The 20,717-nt window shown below is 49.8% G+C and overlaps 1 protein-coding gene across 1 annotated transcript; it reads left to right on the plus strand.

The window, feature by feature from the left end:
- LOC311161523 (eosinophil peroxidase-like) lies at nt 1–19,264 on the plus strand (the record flags this gene model as incomplete). The annotated part of the gene is made up of 13 exons (XM_084219146.1): nt 1–73; nt 1,282–1,375; nt 2,619–2,794; nt 4,702–4,822; nt 7,054–7,183; nt 8,199–8,405; nt 9,648–9,963; nt 11,905–12,065; nt 13,477–13,723; nt 14,134–14,304; nt 16,271–16,508; nt 18,113–18,327; nt 19,236–19,264. The coding sequence occupies 13 exons, from the start codon at nt 1–3 to the stop codon at nt 19,262–19,264; spliced, it is 2,178 nt and encodes a 725-aa protein (XP_084075272.1).
- Nucleotides 19,265–20,717: the final 1,453 nt, after the last annotated feature.

The raw sequence follows: 20,717 nt of genomic DNA on the forward strand, positions 1-20,717 counted from the left end.
ATGAAGGCAGAAACCTTCCTGGGGCTGCTGGTGATCCTCAGCCTGTACCAGGCATCTGTATCCTCTTCCTACGGTACTGTCCTTCCCTCAGGCTTTGCAGATCAGGGGATTTTCTGAGGGGGAAAGATCAAGCTATGTCTGGAAGAGACTGTCATTCTACAGCACAGCCCTGAAAAGGTGCCAGAAGGGGCACAGTTTGTACCTCCTATGGCACCAATCTTGGCTCTCTCAGGTTTTTACTACTTCACATCCTGTCTGATTCCTTAAAATCAGGTAAGGGAGATCAGTTCCCAGCACTGGTCCATGCCCATGGAACCAGGATCTCCCTCCCTGTGCCAGCACCTGAGAGAGCTACCAGAGCCTGTGGGGTGTAGGGATGGGGCAGTCACTCCGCCTCTTCCAGCCCTGAATCACTGCTCCAAAATAATGGAGACCTCCATCTGTTCATTTACAATGTCAAATCCTTATGAAAAGCACATGCCTGGCTTTTCATTTGTCTCAAAAGGTGGTCCAGGCAATAATTTTTCTCATCAGGATTGTCCAAGAGGTGAGCTCTGGGTTGATCTGGGAAGATATTTAAAAGAAACTGGGGAGAGTTGGGAGATACGTATCCCTTTGTGCTATTTTCTGAAGTTTTTCTCTTTCCCAGAAACTGTAGGAAAGTGCTGTCACTCAGAGAAGCCCTCAGGGCCTGTCCCCTTCCTTTCTGTGACCCCCAGACAGCAGATGATGGAGATGAAATTCATTTTGGGAGCTCCCTCCAGGGCAGGAAGGGGAGCAGTGAAAATGGCAGGAGGTTGCAGAAAGGACTGGGGAAAGACGTGGGGAAATCAGGCTGCTTATGGAATCAGAGAACCACAGAACAGTTTGAGTTGGAAGGGAGCTTAGAGTTCATCCCATTCCACCCCCTGCCATGGGCAGGGACACTTTGCACTATTCCAGGTTGCTCCAAGTCCATCCATCCTGGCCTTGGACACTGCCAGGGATGGGACAGCCACAGCTGCTCTGGGCACCCTGTTCAAATTCTCTGCTGTGAAAGCAGCACAGATGGTGCCTACACCTCTCACTGTTTGGGGCTGTTTGAAGCCTCCACTGATGGAGGGATTCTCTTCACGCACAGGAGAGACTCTCAAACTCCCCTGAGGAATATATCTGTATGCAGACCTCTGGAGAGTGAGCAGCACTTGCCTCCAGCACTGCCGTGTCCAATTCCCGGGTGGGGAGGTGCAGGGATGCTCCCTGCCGGCGCCCTCACCTCGGCCCCTCCCTTTCCCTGCCCAGATGTGCCGCTGCAGCTGTCGGACACGTCCCTGCTGAGCAGCGTGGCCGAGGCCCGGCAGATGGTGGATGCCGCCTACAAGCGCACACGGGAGCGGTGAGACCGGGCTGGGTGTGGCGCGTCCCCTGTCCCTGGCCCCTGTCCCTGTCCTTGTCCCCTGTCCCCTGTCCCCTGTCCCTGTCCCTGTCCCTGTCCCCTGTCTCTGTGTCTGTCCCTGTCCCCTGTCCCCTGTCCCCTGTCCCTAGTCCCTGTACTCCATCCCTGTCCCCTGTCCCTGTCCCCTGTCTCTGTGTCTGTCCCTGTCCCCTGTCCCTGTCCCCTGTCCCTAGTCCCTATACTCTATCTCTGTCCCCTGTCTCTGTGTCTGTCCCTATTCCTGTCCCTGTCCCTGTCCCTGTCCCTGTCCTCTCCTGCAGCTTCCCCTGCCTCTCCTCCTCCCCGCAGCGCAGGGACAGCGGTGTGGGGAGCTCTGGGAGCACAGGGGCTCCCATCCAACTTTTGGCTGCCCCCCCCGATTTTACACCAGTCTGTGGGGTCACCGGGAGCTGTGGCTCCTCTGCCTCGGTTTTCAAAGAATCACAGAATCCTGGACTGGTTTGGGTTGGAAGAGATCTTAAAGCTCATCTCGTTCCAGCCCCTGCCATGGGCAGGGACACCTTCCACTATCTCAGGGTGCTCCAAGCCCCATCCAGCCTGGCCTTGGACACTTCCAGCTCCTCTTGGCATCATGTGCCAGGGCCTCCCACCTTCACAGCTACACCTGGTGCTATTGCTGGGCTATGTTGCACCCCTCAGGGTGCTCTGAGCAGGAGCCCTGACTTGAGAACAGCACAGGCTCCTGCTTATTTCCAGTGCTTCCCTCCACTGGATGCTGCAGTGAGGACATTTTGTGGTACTCCCAGCCAAGCTTTGGGAGCATCCAGCTTCCTACCAGCCCATACCTGTCCTCCACCAGCAGCCACACTCTGAATCCCCTCCCTGGCTTGGGGACTCCTCCACCTGAGAGGAGGCTCCAGCAACTTTAGGACAGGGTGGCCTGGAGACATTTGAGGCCTCTGGACAGTGAGAGATACTGATGATCTGGATACGAGCTGAGCGAGGTTTGGTGCCTCATGGATGTTATTTGCCTTCTGGCAGGTGGAGTTGGGCAGTTTCAGGGACTCCCTTCCTGCAAGTGTCTCTGCTGCTGTGTGCAGGGTGCTCGGAGCAGCCCTGGCCTCTCGCAGTGACTCTCTCCAGCAGCCCAGACTTAGGACATGCTGTGCCTGATACTCAGGTGTGCAACTGCAGTATCCCTGCCCCTGCTCCATTTCAGATTGTGGTTTCCTGTCCCTTGCAGCATAAAGAAGAACCTGCAGAACAATATCTTGACCCCAGCAGAGCTCCTGAGATATTTCAAGCAGCCAGTGGGGGGGACACGAGAGGCTGTCCGGGCAGCGGATTATCTGCAGACCACCCTGAGCCTGCTCAAAGAGAGGCTGAGATGGGCTGTGAGGGGGGACTTCAACGTCACAGGTAGGATCCCCCTTTGCTGGGAGGAAGGCAGAGGAGGAAGACACAGGGCTTGGTCAATGGGGCTTGGGAGGAGCCAAGGAAAGGGGGTTGTGGTGGGCTGTGACAAATCTTTCCCATGTGGCTGCAGTGAAGCAAAGCTGAGTTATTTTTCTGTGCTCTTTTTCCATCTTAAATATTATTTGGGGGTTTTTCAGTTAGTGAAAGTGCTTTGTGCACTTCCCTGATTCCTTCTGCTGTATGGAGGTTCAAGATCCAATGGGTCAAAGCTTGGAAGGCTTTGGTAGATATTCTGCTGCTTGAGTAGGGAATGAGCAAACCCAGAGGTGACTCGCAGCAGCTTGGCCCCAAGGAGGGCAGTTCTTCAGCCAGACCTCAGACAGCACTGCAGTCACACCACAGACAGGACACTGTCCAAATAGAGAATGGGGAGATGTGAGAGGACATTTCAGTGTGTGTCTGGAAGAGGAACATCCTCTGTGAGATGGAGCCAGGCTGCTGAGAGGAGGCAAATCAGGGCCCGTGAAAGGAACAGCTCAGGGACACATGGGGATATGAACTCATGGGGATCATGGAAAGGTTTGGCTGGGAAGGGAACTTAAAACCCATCCAGTGCCACCCCTGCCATGGGCAGGGATATTTCCAGTATCCCAGGCTGCTCCAAGCCTTGTCTAGCCTGGCCTCAAACACTTTACCAACATTACAGTAAAGCACTGGCAGGATAAGGCACATCAGGGGGTGCTCTGGCTTTGCTCAGGGACAGGATGAGTTGGAAGGTGATGGCAGAACTGGCTGTGCAGAGCTCCAGCCTCTCCATCCAGGAGGATGCTCCAGTACCACTACAGACCCTGTGAGGGCCACCTGGCTGCCACCTCTCACCCACCTGCCAGGGGCTTTTTAAACCATGCTGTGACCCAGACTGTTGGTGGCAGCAGTGACCAGGAAACCTCAGAGGGCTGGGACAGGGAGTGAGCAGCAAGAGCCAAGAAGGAGCATCTTCCCTGTGGAGATACACTGGGAGAGCTGGGGGTTAGCCTGGAGAAGAGAAAGCTCTGGGGAGACATTAGAGCCCCTTCCAGCGCCTAAAGGGGCTTATAAAAAAAGAGGGAGGGACTTTTTACATGGGTAGATAGTGACAGGAAAAGAAGGAGTGGTTTTAAACTATAAGAGGAGAGATTTGGATTATATGTTAGAAAGAATTGCTGGCTGGGAGTGTGCTGAGGCCTTGGCACAGGTTGTCCAGAGAAGCTGTGGCTGCTCCTTGGAAGTGTCCAAGGCCAGGCTGGAGCAACTTGGGAAAGTGTCCCTACCCTTCCCAAGGGAAGGGGGGTGGAGCAAGATGGTCTTTAGGGTCTCTCCAACCCAAACCATTCCATGGTTCTGTGATTCTGTAAGACTTTTCTTGCTAAACTCTGCCACTTAACTTCCCTTCAAAGGGAAATGTGCACAGCAAAACACAATGCCCTCGCTGAGCCTAGCCATAGGATGGTTCTTTCCCAGGCATCTCTGAGCAGGGGCAACACACACTGGGAGCTTCTTCCAAGGGGAAAAACTTGTAACAGCTCCTAGGATAGCTGTGACTGCATTTTATGGTGGAGATGAAAAGGGAGAGGAGAGGAAATGCCAATACTAGAAAACCATTCTGCTGCTGCATGAGCCTAACATGTGATTATAAATAAGATCTGACCATAGCTTTGCTTGGTTTGGTGCTTTCCAAACCAGCAAAAGCATCTGCTGCTCAAAGAACATCCTTGGCATGTCTTAGAGCAGGAAGAGTTAAATGACAGCACATTGTGGTTGTGCAGATGATGCTAGGTTCAGGTACTAGGTACAGGAAAACCTTTTCCTGAGCAAACCCAGCAGGGCCAGTGTGTTTCTGCATGGTTTTTTTCTCCCTTATTCCTTGCCAGACTTGCTGACTCCAGCTCAGGTGGAGGTGATTTTCAAGGCCACTGGATGTGACCAGCAGGATAAGAAAATAAATTGTGCATCTTCTGGCTACAGAACCATTACTGGAGAGTGCAATAACAGGTGAGGGGCTGTGTCAGCAGGAGGATGGAAGGATGGATGGATGGATGGATGGATGGATGGATGGATGGATGGATGGATGGATGGGACAGGAGGAGAAGAAATGGACTCAAGTTGCACCACGGGAGGCTCAGGTTGGACATCAAGAGGAATTTCTTCCTGAAAAGGGTGGTCAGGTATTGGAATTGCCCAGGGGACTGGTGGAGTCCCCATTCCTGGAGGTGTCCAAGGAAGGACTGCATGTGGCACTCAGTGATCTGGGCTGGTGGTTAACCTAAATTATTCTATGGATGGATGTCAAGCATCCTCCATAAGTAGAACTAGGCCCTCTTCCCCAGGGAAGATTCACACAGGCACCTTGTTTTAGAGTTTCCCACAGTATTTCCCAGTAATGTGTGGAGCTGTTAATTCCAGTCCTGTTTGGAAGGCTCCTGGTGTTGTACCTGAACCAGCTCTTTGCCAAAAGAGGAGGAGCTCCATGATGGGGACAGACTCTTTGTCTGGCCCTGCCCCTTGGCAGGGTCTCCAAGGGTTTCCTGACCTAAATCCATACTGGGCACAATCCAGCCACGTCTTTGTCCCACACTGTGTGGGAGGAAATCTGGGCTTGTAGGCTGGGAGAGCACCTCCTGCACCTCCCATGGCTGGAATGGGGAATGTGGGAGACATGGGAAATTGCTGAGCATGGGGCGTTTTATAGGGACATTTCAGAAACATTCCCTGTAAAAACAGAGCTGGGAAGCTCCTGGGAGCAGCTGAGGCAGAGGAAGGAGCTCAGCCAGCTCTTCCTGCTGCAGGGTGCTTTAGCCTTCAGGGGATTGTATAAGAACAAAGGAGAGACCTTCCTGCCTCCTTCCACTTTAGGGGAGGATGTGGGCTCTGGATAAGGACAGGTCCATTAGACATGATCCAGACCTGGGCCCTGGGGAAGGTGGTCTCAGCTGTGCTCTGTTTCTCCACTGCCTGGGGCAGTGCTACACCCCCTGGGAGTGAGAGGCCACCACAGAGCACACTTTGGACATGCACTCTAAAGAAGGTATGTTAGTACTCTGATTAAGGATTTAATGGTGTATTTGTCCTGGTTTAGGGCAAATTTGGGAGAGAACCTCTGAAGGGGTTCCTCTAGAAAGTAGATTCAAGCTGCCCCTCCCCCAGCCAGTTTGGGAAAATATTTCCTTGGAGAAAAGTGGAAAAAAACTTAATTTAACAGGCAAAGCATTCACCAGCACAAAAAATGAACAATATTAAACAATAAACCCCCTTGCTGCTCCAAAAGAGATGACAAAATGAGAAAGTCCCCTTCCTGGATGGCAGGTTCAGCTCAGTCAGTCTCTTATCAGTCCCTGGAAATGTGGCCTGGCCTGGTGAGCCACAGGTGCGAGCTGCTGCTGCTCTGCTGGGTGTTCAGTCCAGAGCAGGTTTAAAGAGGTCCAAAGAAAAGGGAAAAACACCCACAGTCCAGGGAACTTCTTTGCCTCAGCCAGCTAAAGCTAACTAAAAGCAGAGGAGAGCTCTGTCCCGCTGTCTGTTCATCCGCAGACAGTCCAGGAGCAGGAATGTGGAGGAGTGAGTGCAGGGTCTGAAAACAAACTGCACGCTTCTCTCTCCACCACTTCGCTCTCAGAACCAATCTTAAAGGTGCAAAACTTATTTCTGGGCTAAACAGACTAATGGGGATACGAGCATCATGAAGTCACTCTAGGACAGCTAATCAAACTACAGTCATAGAGTCACAGAATTGTTTACTTGGGAAGTGATTTTGAAAAGATCCAAATCCCCTGCAATGGGCAGGGACATCTTCATTAATGACCTTCAAAAAAATCACCCAGCACAGTAACCTCACAATCCAAATCCCCCAATTTATGTTCAAGACCATAGGTAATTCCATTCCAAGGCTCTTCTCCTTTTCCATGGTGTTCAGCTTCCAACTTTGTTTTCCAACCACAGTCTGAGGGCCTTTTTTCAGGCTGGATGACATCAGGGGCACTTGAGTTCTTGCCTGGGAGAAGCTGAGAATTGGGGCAGATTATTGAAGGTCTTTTCCAAGCTAAACAATTCTATGATTATTGTTGTTGTTGTTGTTATGAATCCTGAGGTTTACTGAGGTTTACTCAAACCCATAGAGCTGCAGCAGCTCCCCAACCATGGCGTGCTCCCATTCCAAGGTCCATGTTTCTCCATATCCACGAGCTCCCAGCTCCAACTGTTTGCTGTTTTTCCATTGCCTCTGACAGGAGGAACCCATCCCTAGGAGCTTCCAACAGAGCCCTGGCCAGGTGGCTGCCCGCGGAATATGAGGATGGCGTGTCCGTGCCCCGTGGGTGGACGGCAGGAAAGCGTTTCTCTGGATTCCCCCTCCCACTGGTAACGTTTGTAGCAGAACACAGTGTCAGGCCTAGGGATTGCCAGTTCTAGGACAGACTGCAGGCATCAAAGGGCTCATCCACCAGCTGGAATAGTGGATCTGGTTAGAGGGACTTAAATTTACCAGCTGCAGGGTGATGGTCTGAGAATATCCAGGGGGTCTATCAGGAATGCTTTCTAAGTCCCATGCCTTCAGGAAAAGCAAAGGAAAATTAATATGATTGCTGCAGAGTCACAGGAGGAATATAGAATTATACAATATGTTCTTTTAAATTGAGTGCATTTAAGCGAAATTATTTTACTTACCTTTTTAATTTGGTCTGTGGCAGTTGTTTCCCAAAAAGCAATTATGCCAGAGGATAAAGTGAGCCAGGGAATCCCCAGAACAAAAAATGTATGACCAGAAATGCTATGTGGGGTTCCTGGGTGGGTGAAGAGCAGGGGTTGTGGCTCTTGTGGCACCTGGATGTGAGCAGGGACACTCTGAGGTGGCTTCTGGTCACTTGAGCTTGGTGGAACAACAGCTCTGATGAGGAGGAGCTGAGGTTGTGTTCATGGATTTCTTGTACTTCCTAACCTTCCTCCATAACACTGTGTCCACTTTTTCTGTAGTAATACATGGAGGTGGGAGAGCTATGATTGCTGAGGAAGGGATGAGAAGGGAGGAGAACTTCAAGATAATTTTCAGAAATTCCCTGGGGCTATTTTTTCTACACTTCTATTTAAAAAAAAAGATCTTTTAGTCTCCCTTTCCCAGGCTTGCTTGCTATTTCCCTAAGTCCATCCAGAGACAGTCTTGGCCTGGAGGCTCAGAATCCTGCCTAGAGCCAGAGCAGCACCGTGCTCAGTGAAGGGCACTTGGTGGTGGCGACACCTTCCTGCACAGACAGATTTGGGTTTTTTTGTCTGCAAAGCACAAGAAGTACCCTGGGAATTTTTGCTGATGACCTCACAACAGGGTGCACCCATTCACACACCCATTTCCCACCGATGTGTTCTGCCCCCACCCCTGCAGGTCCGGCAAGTGTCCAACGAGATTGTCCGCTTCCCCCCGGAGCAGCTGCGCATGGACCAGCAGAGATCCCTCATGTTCATGCAGTGGGGCCAGTTTATTGACCACGACCTGGACTTCAGCCCAGAAACCCCAGCCAGATTCCCCTTCAGTGGTGGGGCAGACTGTGACACCAGCTGTGCCAAGGAGCCTCCCTGCTTTCCCATCCAGGTACAGGCAGACTCCTTCTTCCAGGGGAGGAAGGGAGAGGGCATCTGCTTTCCAACCAGGAGATGCTGGCGGCTCTCACGCTCCTTGGCCATGGAAGAATATCCTCCCAGAACGGGCCAAGGAGGTCAGAGCACTCTGTGTGGTGGCAGTGCTGTGTTCCAGGGGCAGTCCCTGGGTTCAGGCACAGGCACAGACTTTGCCAGGTTTCCAGGCATTTGGCCATCTCCCTCAGAAATGTGATTTTTCTTTGGAGCTGTTGTGCAAAGGTAGCACGGGTGATGCCTGGAAAACAGGAAATGTCACAGAGAGGCACTAGGGAGTGTCAATACCCCAGAAAATCCACGGGACTTTCGTGCTCTTTGCACGGGACAAGGGAGTGCTGAGATCTCCCAGCACTGCCTGTGGCATTTTCAGGAGTCACATCCTGGTCCCTGCTCCAGTAGATCAAAGAATCACAGAATCATTGGGGTTGGAAAAGCCATCCAGGATCCCCCAGTCCAAACTGTGCCTGATCCCCACCTTGTCCCCAGCCCAGAGCACTGAGTGCCACGTCCAGTCCTTCCTTGGACTCCTCCAGGGATGGGCACTCCAGACCTCCCTGGGCAGCCCCTGCCAGTGCTGAGCCCCCTTTCCATGGGGAAATTCCTCCTGATGTCCAACCTGAGCCCAGCCTGGGGCCGTTCCCTCTCCTCCTGTCCCTGTTCCCTGGAGCACAGCCCGACCCCCCCGGCTGTCCCCTCCTGGCAGGAGCTGTGCAGAGCCACAAGGGCTCCCTGAGCCTCCTTTGCTCCAAATCCTGTCCATGTCCCTCCAGCAGCCCTGCTCTCCCACCTTTGAAGTTCTGCTGCAGCTCTGGCTTCCACATGTCTTCCTAATTCCTCTCAAGGAAAACTATGATGGGATGGAACATCACTGAGTGTTTCCCTGACATACATTTGAGTGTTGCTGGAAGGAAGGGTCACAAATTCTGGATGGCAATTCTCTATGGTGTAGATATGGAGATAAGAAAGCTGAGTGTTCAAGATGCAATCCAATATATTTATTTTCAGGGGAAAGACTTTAGTAATCTATAGGACTTTAGGCTCCAGGCTGTTTGGGACTTGGGCTCCTAGAGCAGCACCTCTGCTGTCAATCTGACTCTTCATTTCAAGATTTATGCTGAAGGTTTATGCCCTGTGAGAGGGCTCCTGCCTGGCTCCATCTCCTGAGCCACTGATGAATTTTCCCTTTCTGTCTCTGCAGATCCCACCCAACGACCCCCGAATCACCAACAGGAGGGATTGCCTCCCTTTTTTCCGCTCAGCTGCCGCCTGCCCGCGGGGCCGGGCGGTGCGGGAGCAGATCAACGCGCTCAGCTCCTTCCTGGACGGCAGCGTGGTGTACGGCAGCGAGGCGGCCGTGGCCGAGCGGCTGCGGGACCGGAGCCGCCGGAGGGGGCTCCTGGCCGTGAACCGCAACTTCACCGACAGGGGCAGGGCGTACCTGCCCTTCGGGCCCATGAGGAAGGAGCCCTGCCTCAAGGCCAGCGGGGCAGCTCGAATCCCTTGCTTTCTTGCAGGTGAGTTGGGTGCTTGCACCCCAAACCTGGAATCTGGAGCAGACAATGCCACCAGCTCCAGCTCACTTCTTCAGTTGTTTGTTTCTCTTATTTAAATAGAAAATGGGATGGAGCAAATAATGAAGGACTGAGGTTGTGCTAGGTAGGAGGAAGGTCTTCACCCTCTCCAAGTCTTGTTTGTGAGGATAAGCCTGGAGTGAGGTGTCTCATCTGTGCTCAGCAGCTCTGGCGTAGGGCCAGAGTGACCGAGGAACCCGTGCCGGGATGGAGCCAAGCAGGCACAGCAATGGCAGCCTGGCCTGGAGGCAATGGCTGCTCTGTACTTGTCCTTCCGTGGCTGTCTCCACCCCAGCAGGATGGGAACAGATGTGCAACTACTGTGCTGGGTGACAGCAGGAAACATTTGCATGTCCCTGCAGCAATTTGAGAGGAGATTAGATCCCAGCTGGAATGAGGATGAGGCCAATACCAGTCCAAGGTGGCTTTTTAAGGTGTGTTCCCACCACTGTGAAGGCTGAGGGAGTACTGGGAGTACTTTCCCCAAACCTGTGGGACCCCAGAGAGGGATGCTTCTGATATAACTCATGAATTAGTGTCTCCCTGGCCTATTTCTTTTGGAGAGCAGGACTTCCCAGCTGACTCCTGCTGGTTCTGGCCACACCAGGCTGCTTGAGGCAGTGCTGGAGAAAGCTTCAGGGCACAACAGATCTTGTCAGCTGTGGAGCTGCTTTCTATTCCCTCGGCCCCTCTCACATCTGGCCAAAGTTCCTCTGAACATCCCCATGGTCCTTGGAATCTATCAGCTCTCTCCATTAAAGCTCATGGTGTTTCACACTCCCTCCTGCTCCCCCAGTTCTGTGCAGGTCTCTCCTTGGTGAGGACCACGCAGGACCTGTGGCCAAAGGCAGGTACCCAGTGAGAAGCAGAGTGGGAAGGAGCATCAGGTACTTCCCAGGAGGGGCTGTTGGCCCCTGCAGACTCTCAGCAAGGAGCAGTTCCTGTTCCATGGCTGGAACAGACCCATCAGTTCTTTTATGGGAAAGTTTATCAGTTCAGGCTGCTTCAGAAGCGCCTTTGAAAATTCAAGTGTCTTGTTTGTGACTTTTCCGGTCCCTGAGAACTGGGGGAGTTTTACATGTGCAGTTGCCTCCCAGGGCTCTGTTGGAAGCTCTGGCTGGATGCATTCTGCTCAGGGAAACCTCACAGTGCTGCATTTGTTCCTCCTTCCGCAGTCCCTCACAGGCAGCCTTTGAGAGTGGATGAAGAGGGCTCTGTGCCAAGTGCAGGAGCAAATGCCTCTATTTGCTGTGGGACAAGGGGACTAAATACGACATATTTACTTTTCTCTGAGTGCTTGCCTATGCTCTCATCACCTGCTTGCTCTTGCGTTTCCTGCCCCAGTTGTTTGAAGAAGAATTTGTTCTTTTACTGTGATGCTGTTTGTTATTTATTCCTCCAAGTTGACTCATTTTGCTTTTCTTTTTACTCCCCAGAGAGCCTGTTTGTGACTGTCACCTTGCTTTGGCCACAATTTCAGCCGGTTTGAAGGAGACCTGCTGAGTTGCAGAGCTTCCTTGGCCATTTTGACTTCCCTTTGCCCATTTGCATTTCTCTCTCGAGCTGTGAGACCAAACATCTCTGATATGGGAGCCTGGAAAACACCTACTTGTATTTAACATTTTAAGTTAATGCTCCCAGCCCTTCACTGAAACTTTCCCCACTTCTCTGTAGATCTCAGAACACCCAGAACAGCACCTGGCTTTTGTTGCCTCAGCAGAAATTCAGCATTTGCCTGGCGCTGTCCAATCCTTGGTTCCCTCTCCTCCTCTGCGTTTCTTACCCACTTTCTTCACAACACAAATATTGAGACATCTAAAAATTCCTCCGTGTGTGCTTCCCAACGTGACTTTGCCACTCCAGTGCCGTGTGTGCCCCTCCCAGGTGACACCCGTGCCAGTGAGATGCTGGATCTGGCCTGCATGCACACGCTCTTCCTGCGGGAGCACAACCGCCTGGCTGGGAAGCTGAGGAGCCTCAATCCCCACTGGAACGATGAGAGGCTCTACCAGGAGGCACGAAAGATCCTGGGAGCCATGATCCAGGTACCAGCCATCATCCCACCTGTTCCTGGCTCTGCCTGCAGTCTCACAGGGTTCACGTGTTAGATTTTGCTAGTGCAGGGTGACCAAAGGGTGCAGCATTCTGGGGTGAAAGGACCAAATTCTTTCCTCCAGCCCCTTTTGACCAAAGCAAAATCACACAGAGATACCTGAAATGACAAGCACAGAGGGGTCCCCCTGAATGTTTGATGTACCTCTACTGTTAAATTTACAAAGTGCTTGATGAGGTTTTTAATGGCACATTTTTGTTTGAGGAACAGATGGAAAAGTCAGAGGGAAAGCTTTTCTAACCGGCGTTTTGTACCTGGTAAAAATGGTCCTGGAAATTTGGATTAAAATTCCTCGGGCTGTGACTCCTCTCATCTCAATGATTCCCTGCCCATGGCAGGGAATGATCTTAAAGGTCCTTTCCAACCCAAACCATTCTGGGATTCTATGACAAAGCGCCATGTGCTGGTGGAGCCAGTCATGGTGTCTCCTTGAGATGGGGCTGCACCCTTTGGCACCCCACACAAGCTTGACTAGCTTGACACACTACCCCATCCCTGAATGGGATCCTGGGGTCACACAAGCACCTCTGTGCTTGGGAGGAACCTCCCAAAGTCTCTTGTCCAGCCTCCAGTTTCGAGCAGGAGGGGCCTCAAAGCCAGATGTGGTTTTACAGCTGGCAGGAAAGCCTGGATCCTATGAGAGAAAGGGACATTGGGTTTCCAAAGGCACTGCACCTCCTTTGAGGTGGTTAGCTGGTTCAACAAAAATAAAAAGCAGGAATATCAAAATGTTTATGTTTTTATGCTGTTCATTTAAATACTATTGTATTGTTGAAAAAAATAAACAAAACATGTTGGGCAAGGCAAACACTTAAAGGATTGTCTAAAAGCATCATCTCCATCATTGTGTTTACATCAATGGTTTCATCTTCATGCAGTATTCAGACAATTAATCCATTTTCTCCTACTGACACAGAATTTGATTTTTCTTTTTTAAATTATATTGGGCTGCCTCCTCAATATCCCAGAGAGACATGAGAGCAGGACTGAAAATCTCTGCTGTGGGAGGACTCAGGGAGCTGCCTGTGGGTGGTGCTACCCCCGTTATCTGTGATGTTATCTTTGCTATCTGAGGCACGAAGGGTGCAGTTCTGCCTGCCTGATGGGAGTGGTGCAGTTACAAGGAGCCAATATTTGGGAGGATTTGGCAGGCTTTTATCTTCACAAAATCACAGAACCAATTAGATTAGAAAAGACTTCTGAGATCATTGAGTCCAACCTATTATTATGTTGCTCCGACCTGCCAGAGTGTTGTGGCAGAGAGAACATGAAAATCAACTTTGCTTCCACAGAAACTGATGGCCAAGACATTAACAGTTCACCCTTTCCTTGTTTCCCCCTAGATCATAACCTACAGGGACTACCTGCCTCTCCTGCTGGGGTGCAGGTTCCACAGGCTCATTCCTCGCTACCGGGGCTACAACGAGTCTGCGGATCCTCGGATATCCAATGTCTTCACCTTGGCTTTTCGCTTTGCTCACGCCTCAGTCCCTCCAACTGTTGGCCGCTTAGATGAATATTACAGACGCATAACTCCTGAAATTCAGCTCAGAACCTCCTTCTTTGCTGTCTGGAGAATCATTCATGAAGGTAAATCCTTTTCTGCAGTGTGGGTTTATTTCATTCATCCTTTCTGCCCTCTCTGGATGAGCTCCTGCTTCAGCCAAATTCAAAAGCGTTTTGTGTTCAATGTATTAAATGGCCTTTACTACCAGCCAGAGCTGTCCCAACTGAGCTGTCCCCTGTAGATGAGGGCAGCCCATCGTGTTCCAAAGTGGTCTGATCACTGCTGTTGTGGCCTCCAAGAACATTATTCAAAGTATTTTCTTCTTAATTCTTTAAGTGCAGGGAAATTGATTCTCATGTAGTAGAAGCTTATAATTAAATACGAGCTGTGCTCCCCTCTCTGGGGCCTCAACCACACATTGTCCTCCCTGCACTGCTCACATGTCCCTGCTTCAGGTGGAATTGATGCCAGTTTCCCTGTGCCTCCTCTGCAGGTGGGATTGATCCCTATCTCCGGAGCCTCATGGCCAGCCCGGCCAAGCTGATGACGCAGCAGCAGATGGTGGTGGGCGAGCTCCGGGACCGGCTCTTCGAGCAGGTGGAGAGGATCGGGTTTGATTTGGCTGCACTCAACATGCAGCGCAGCCGGGATCACGGCCTTCCAGGTAAGCCAGCTGTGGGAGCAGAGCCTACAAAGAAAAACAAGTGGAAATCAGGCATTTTTGTGATCAAACCTTGGGAAGCTTCTCCAGCCCATGGTTGGCTGAAATTACTCAGGAGTTGGATTCAGTGATCCTTATGTATCTCTCCCAATGCAGGATATTCAGTGATGCTCTTTCCCAAACTTTTTCCTTGTTTCTGAACAACCACAGGTAAGTGGGTGGAGGTGGAGCACTGAAGGCAAAGCTTGGCTGAAGCTGCATGAGAGACGTGGAGGCAGAAGAACACGGGGCATTGCACAGATCAGAGCTTGGTGTTCAGTGACTGACTTGTTTCTATTGTCCAAGTGAAAAAAATGGTAAAATAGTTCAGCAACAAGTTTGCAGGAGTGGAATTAGGGCTGTAAGTCCTCTGTAACTTCTCTGCAATCATCTGTAGGGTCCAGCCCAGCCATGCATTACTGGAAGAGCAGATTCCAATATGTAAAGAAAATCTCATCATAATTTCTTTACTAAATCTGTGTCCCAGAGAAAAAAAAACCAGCCAAGCATGTCAGAACCACTCTCAGGGCTCTTCAAGGTGCAAAACCATTGTAATGGCATTGCAAGATGGTCTTGAGAAATACATTGTTGATAGCACTTCAGAGCTGGCTCCTGAGTGGGTCCTTGCACAACAGTGTCATTATACTGAGGTAAGAGCCCAGAGCTGCTGTGTCAGCAACATCCTGAGAGATGCAATAGGGTTCTGTTTGAAACTGGGTTGAAAACTGAGCTGGATCCATGGGTTTTAAGCTCAGTCAGAGGCTTTGCAGTACATGCAGGGGCATCATCAACTCGCAGGATTGCTCCGCCTCGGCCACAACATAAAGTTGTGATTTTTCCAGGCTTTATTGAAGAACACCATCATGCAGACCTGATCAGAACTGCAAATCCTGGGTTTTCAGACCGGACATGGTGGGAGTGACATATATTTCTAGTGAATTTGGGTTTAGCTTTCCGTCTCAACCCACCTATGAGTGCTGTACTCCCTTATATTAGACATCCACAAAGGTGTTGATGGCATAGCAAGGTCAAAAACCCTCCCTAACTATTTTTCTGATTAAGCAAATTCTCAGTGTCTTGGAATTGTGTGATAGTGGTGTCATCTAGGCACCATATGCTGTGTCTTTTGCTTCCAATGCTCCCTGTTTTTTAGACATAAGCCAGTAGGTTTGGAATGGATATCAGGAAAAAATTTTCCTATGAGGTTGGTGAGGCCCTGGTACAGGTTGCCCAGAGAAGCCATGGCTGCCCTCAAGTGCTCAAGGCCAGGCTGAACGGGGCTTGGAGCACCCTAGGATAGTGGAAGGTGTCCCTGCTCATGGAAGTGGGTGGAATGAGATGAACTTTATTATCCCTTCCAATCCAAATTGTTCCATGATTCCATAACATCCTGCTTACAGCAGAGGTGTTTGCTGCAGCATCATCTCATCTCCCCCACCAAGATACAGAATTAAGCCCCAGTTATGGTACAGTGGATTTTTGGCTGTTTAAAGTCCAGACAAATTAGTCCAGCTGGCAAAGTCTGGTGGCTGAAGTAACTTGGGCTGTGGGCAGTGGGTGGCTTGTCCCCACGGCTCGACAGGGACCAGCTGTGGAGAAGGACTTGGTCATTCTCCTGTTGTGCAGAGAGAGGGGCCATCAACATCTCATCCTGGTTTGCTTTCAGGGAAGGCAGCATTGTTTGCATCCCTGCAAACAGAACACTGCTGGAAGGTGGTGGTACAACTCCCACCTGCACATACATGGCTCTCCAAAAACAGGCTGGGGGAGCTGACTCTGGAGGAGTGGGAAGGCAGCAGCATTAACAGAAATATAGAAAAATGTTTTAAACATTTCTGTGCCCTACTGGTGTCCCAGCTTTGGGAAGGAGAGAGGAAAATCTTTCCAGCACATCACTGCTCTGTCTGCTCTGACATTCGACTACTTGCAGGTTACAACTCCTGGAGGAAATTCTGTGGGCTCTCACAGCCCTCTGGAGTGAAGTCACTTGGGCACGTGTTGAGGAATCGGAACCTGGCAAGGAAATTCCTGAAGCTCTATGGGACACCAAAGAATATTGACATCTGGATTGGGGCCCTTGCAGAGCCCTTTGTGAAAGGAGGCCGAGTGGGGCCTCTCATGGCTTGTCTCATTGGCACCCAGTTCAGGAACATTCGTGATGGGGACAGGTAGGAGGGGAGCTGGGTATCCCAACCCCAGAGCACAGGGAGTCTGGAGTTTATGCAGATTTCTTCACACAGATCTGAAAACTACAGATCCAACTCCAGTTGTTTGTTGCTTTTTTTTTTCAGTACTCCTTCAAAAGTTTCATTCTCTCCGTAGTCATGTTCTTATTCCCTGTCTGATGGTTGAGATCCTGGGCTGAGATCCTTCCCAGCAAAGTGATGTCTCACTCTTTCTTCTTCCCTCTCCCAGTTCTGAACTGGAACCCTCTGCTCTGACATGTGGCAGTGTTTGATCTTTGCTTGTGATGGATATGGTAGGTTGGGGTTTTCTTGTCAGCCAAAATCACTTCAGCAGTGCTGAGATTTCAACACACCTGAATTCCTGAATTCCTCCTCCTCCTCCTTGAGGTTGCTCAGGGGCTTCAGGTTCAGCGATGAGTTACATTCCCCATTTTAAGCTGGATTTCTGAAGCAAGATCCCTGTAGCTGCCAGCAATATTGCCTGAAAATGGGATCACAACCCAAGTTTCTGGGAAACAGTTCTCCTGAGAAAGACTCAGGATGAGCTCAAACTCCAGGATGAGTACCTTAGGGTCAACCCGTCTGTTGCACATCTAGAAATCCTGTTCTTATGGCAGGAAACAAACCCTTTTCTAAAAAATTGAGTAATTACAGGGCTTGTTCCAACATGGCACTCATTTGGCTGTAACCACAGCCTGTGCACAGTCTGTGCAGTCTTTCCTATTTGAAAGAGGGTACCTGTGCCTCACCTGAGGACAATCAATTCAATTGCAGCTTTGTCACCTGTCCATGGCCAAAAGAAAAGCAAGGTAATCGTGGGAATCCTTCAAAACAGAGGGTTTTGGGAAAGCTGCAGAAGGCAGGCCTCAGAGACAGCAGAACTGTGATCAGAGCTAAGTAGTAGCCATAAGATTTGTCAGCAGAAAAATTATAGAAGTAGAAAAGTAAGGACAAATAGAACAATGGTCTGGGTATTAACGTTTGTCTAGAATAACTCCCTAAGCTGCAGAAAAGTTTGTCTAGTGAGATGTTAGGAAGTTCTAAGCTCAGTAATGGAGCTCTGTGTGTTGTGTTTTAAGGCTTACAAGCAGGTCTTTTATTCAAAATAAGTAAGCATTGTTTTCACCAAAGGTACGTGTGCTTACAGTGATTGGCTAGTACTACTGTTAATGTGCTTTTGCTTTGTGTGATTGGTCAAAAAACTTTTAAAGTAAATTGTAACATTAAGTTCTTTGTCTGCTGCTGGGGACGTGAGCTGCTGGCATCTTCCCATTGTCATAACCATGGAATGAGACTGATGCTGGAAAATACAACAGCTTGAGACTCCTTTCCCTCAGTCCTGTTCTGTTGGTGATTTGTACACAGACCCCGGCCGGCCATAAATGTGTGAGGATCAAACTCAGAACCTTCAGAGTGTGAGACTGACAATTATCCAGTCCTCAAGTCAGGGCTCTTGATTTAAATAATAGAAATTCAAATTTGTTCTTTGCAGAAGAAGTTAGTGTTAATGGGAATTAATATTGTGGGAGTTGTCAATTTGAAGAAGGCAGAAGGCAAAAATCTGGTGTGTCTTCTTTCTCCTTCAGGTTTTGGTGGCAGAACCCTGGGGTTTTCACTCCTCGCCAGCGCTGCTCACTGGCCAAAATCTCCTTGTCACGAATAATATGTGACAATACCCACATCACTAAAGTATCAAGGAATATTTTCCAGGCTAACAGATACCCCCGTGGCTTTGTGAGCTGCAGTCAGATCCCAAAGCTGGACCTCAGACCCTGGAAGTCAAAGAGGACCGAGGAGCAAGGTATGGTCTGCAGACTGCAGCAGGTCCTGCGAAAGCCAGACCCTGGAGTTTAAAACTGAGCTGCCAACATGGAGCTGGACCTGTGTGCCAGCTACAGCTTTAGATGCTCCAGTTCACTAGGTGTAGTTTGAGTGGCTCCTACAAAATGTGGATTTTCTGGCAGAGCAAGCCATGTGCCCTATTCTGGGAATTTTTTCTAACAAGGAAAAGCTGAGGGAGCTGGGGCTGCTCAGCCTGGAGAGGAGCCCCAGTTGAGAGGGGCCCTCAGCCCTGGGTGTCCCTGAATGTCCCTGTGTGTCCCTGGGTGCCCCTGTGTGCAGGGAGGGGCATAGCCTGAACAATTCTGCAATTCTGGGATTTTTTCTCATTAATAGACTTTCCATTTAGTTCTTTAGTATTGATGCCAGGGTTTACTCCATGGGAAGCAATGCCCAGACTGGGAAGGGTGCTCTCTCTCTCTCTGTCCAGATGCTGTTTATCAGCACATCCTTGTAAGGCCAAAAGCAACTCAGCATTTGAAAATTAATTCCCAGTCTATGGAAGGGTTTCTGGTTTTGATCTCTGCTTGTACAGAGACACACCTGAATCTATTTTGACACTATTTCTCTCACCTGCCTTCAAGATTTGTAAAATTCTTAAGATCTAACTCCTTCCAAAATGCTCCCTGAAATCCCTGGGAAGTAGATGTAGGGAAGAGTGGCTGTCCCTGGAGAAGGGCAAGATGTTCCCGTGTATTTTCCAAACAAAACATCCTTCCTTTCCCCTGACAGTCAGGTCCTGCCACACTCTCATAACAGCAGGTTTTGATCCCTCCTTTCCAGCCTAACCTGTGGAAATAAAGTCCACAAAGTATCAGGGAGATATGGCAGCTTCTTATCTATTAACACAATACTTTTTATCTCCTCTAGAAAAAGATTCTGGCGACTTAAAATGCTGAATGTTGAGGATTTCCCAGATGTTCAGACTTGGGAAGCTGCTGAGGTGGATGATTAATTTTTACTGTGTTTATGCTTTCACTGCCTGCAATGTTTGGGCTTGGTTCTGTCATTTGCTCAGCTTGAAGCCTGCATAGTGGGATGCAAGCCAGGAATAAAAGAACTTAATGAAGATGTATCCCAGATCTGTGAAATCACTCAGTATCACAAAGCCAAGTGAAATGACTTGACCAGAGGCTGCTCCCAAATCACACCAGCTGCTGGCTTAGGCCATGGAACCTCACAATGCTTCACCAAGATTTACCGTCAAACACGTTTTGGACCTTTCTTTTAAAATTTTCAACCCTCAAAGAATGATCAAGGCATTGCAATAACAGTAGATTTTTGTTCTCTGATTTTTTTGTTTGAAAAAAATAAATTCATCAATTTTCACAGAAAATGTACTAATGGCAGGATGCCTCTGAGAGAAGAAGAAATAGTTGTCCTGCACCCCAAACACCCTGTCCTAAAATGCCCTGTGTCAGGTTTTGCTCCAATATGGAAGGAAGAAATTTGGGTGAGAGTTTTCTCACGATTATTTCCCATAGTCCAGAATGCCCAGAACACCCTCTGATGTGACAGAAACCTGTGACAAGTTTTTCCTGAGGCCTGAGCTGGTGGGATGTGGCCTGGCAAAGATAAAAGCAATCTGAACATACAAGAAAGTAATAACTATTCTGGTTCCAATCCAGCTTTTTCCCTTTTCCTGAAAGGGATCAAACCCACTTTCTCCTCCCTCTGCAGTCTGCTATATTCATGTTATTGCTTAATAAATTGCAGTTTTGGGTTGAGGCCAAAATGTTTTTTACATTTCATAAAAGGTGCAGCAAGCACACGTGAGAGGAGGATGGTGGTAGGTTTTTGTGGGAATGTTGGGAAAGGGCAGTTCCAGAAGCTGTGTGTTCTTAATGAAAGAAGGTATTTCCTGCTGAAGCCTCTGACCCCAACTCCTGTGTGAAAGTCAGCACTGATGGGTGGGAGGTGTTGACTGGGGTGTCCCAGTCTCTCCAGCTCTGGCTTGCCCCTCCTGGTTGTCTGATTGTGACACGGCCCTGTGTCTGCTCAGCCCATCTGGGACAGCACAGCATTCCTTACCTGGGGGAGGATGTGACTGGCTCAAAATCTCCCACAACCCCTCTGTGTGCACTGAGCACAGATAGCTGATTTTTTCTTTTTAGCCAAGCTGAAATTTGGACAATTTGACTTACTTTATCAACTTAATCAAACATGCAATGCTGGTACAGCAACCTGGGGACTGTCCTCAGGGTGCCTGGCGTGCGCCTGCCTTGGCCAGTGGAGCTCCTGAGATGGGAGCTGCCTCCTGCAGGAGCTGGGGTGGGATGGTTTGTCCTGATCAGCCTCTGCTGCTGGTTTCAGAAGGGCAGCTCTCCCTCACAGCTCTGTTGAGGCCTCATT

The sequence above is a fragment of the Fringilla coelebs genome (assembly GCF_963513975.1).
Source record: "Fringilla coelebs genome assembly, chromosome: 20".
In the NCBI taxonomy this organism is placed as follows: domain Eukaryota; kingdom Metazoa; phylum Chordata; class Aves; order Passeriformes; family Fringillidae; genus Fringilla; species Fringilla coelebs.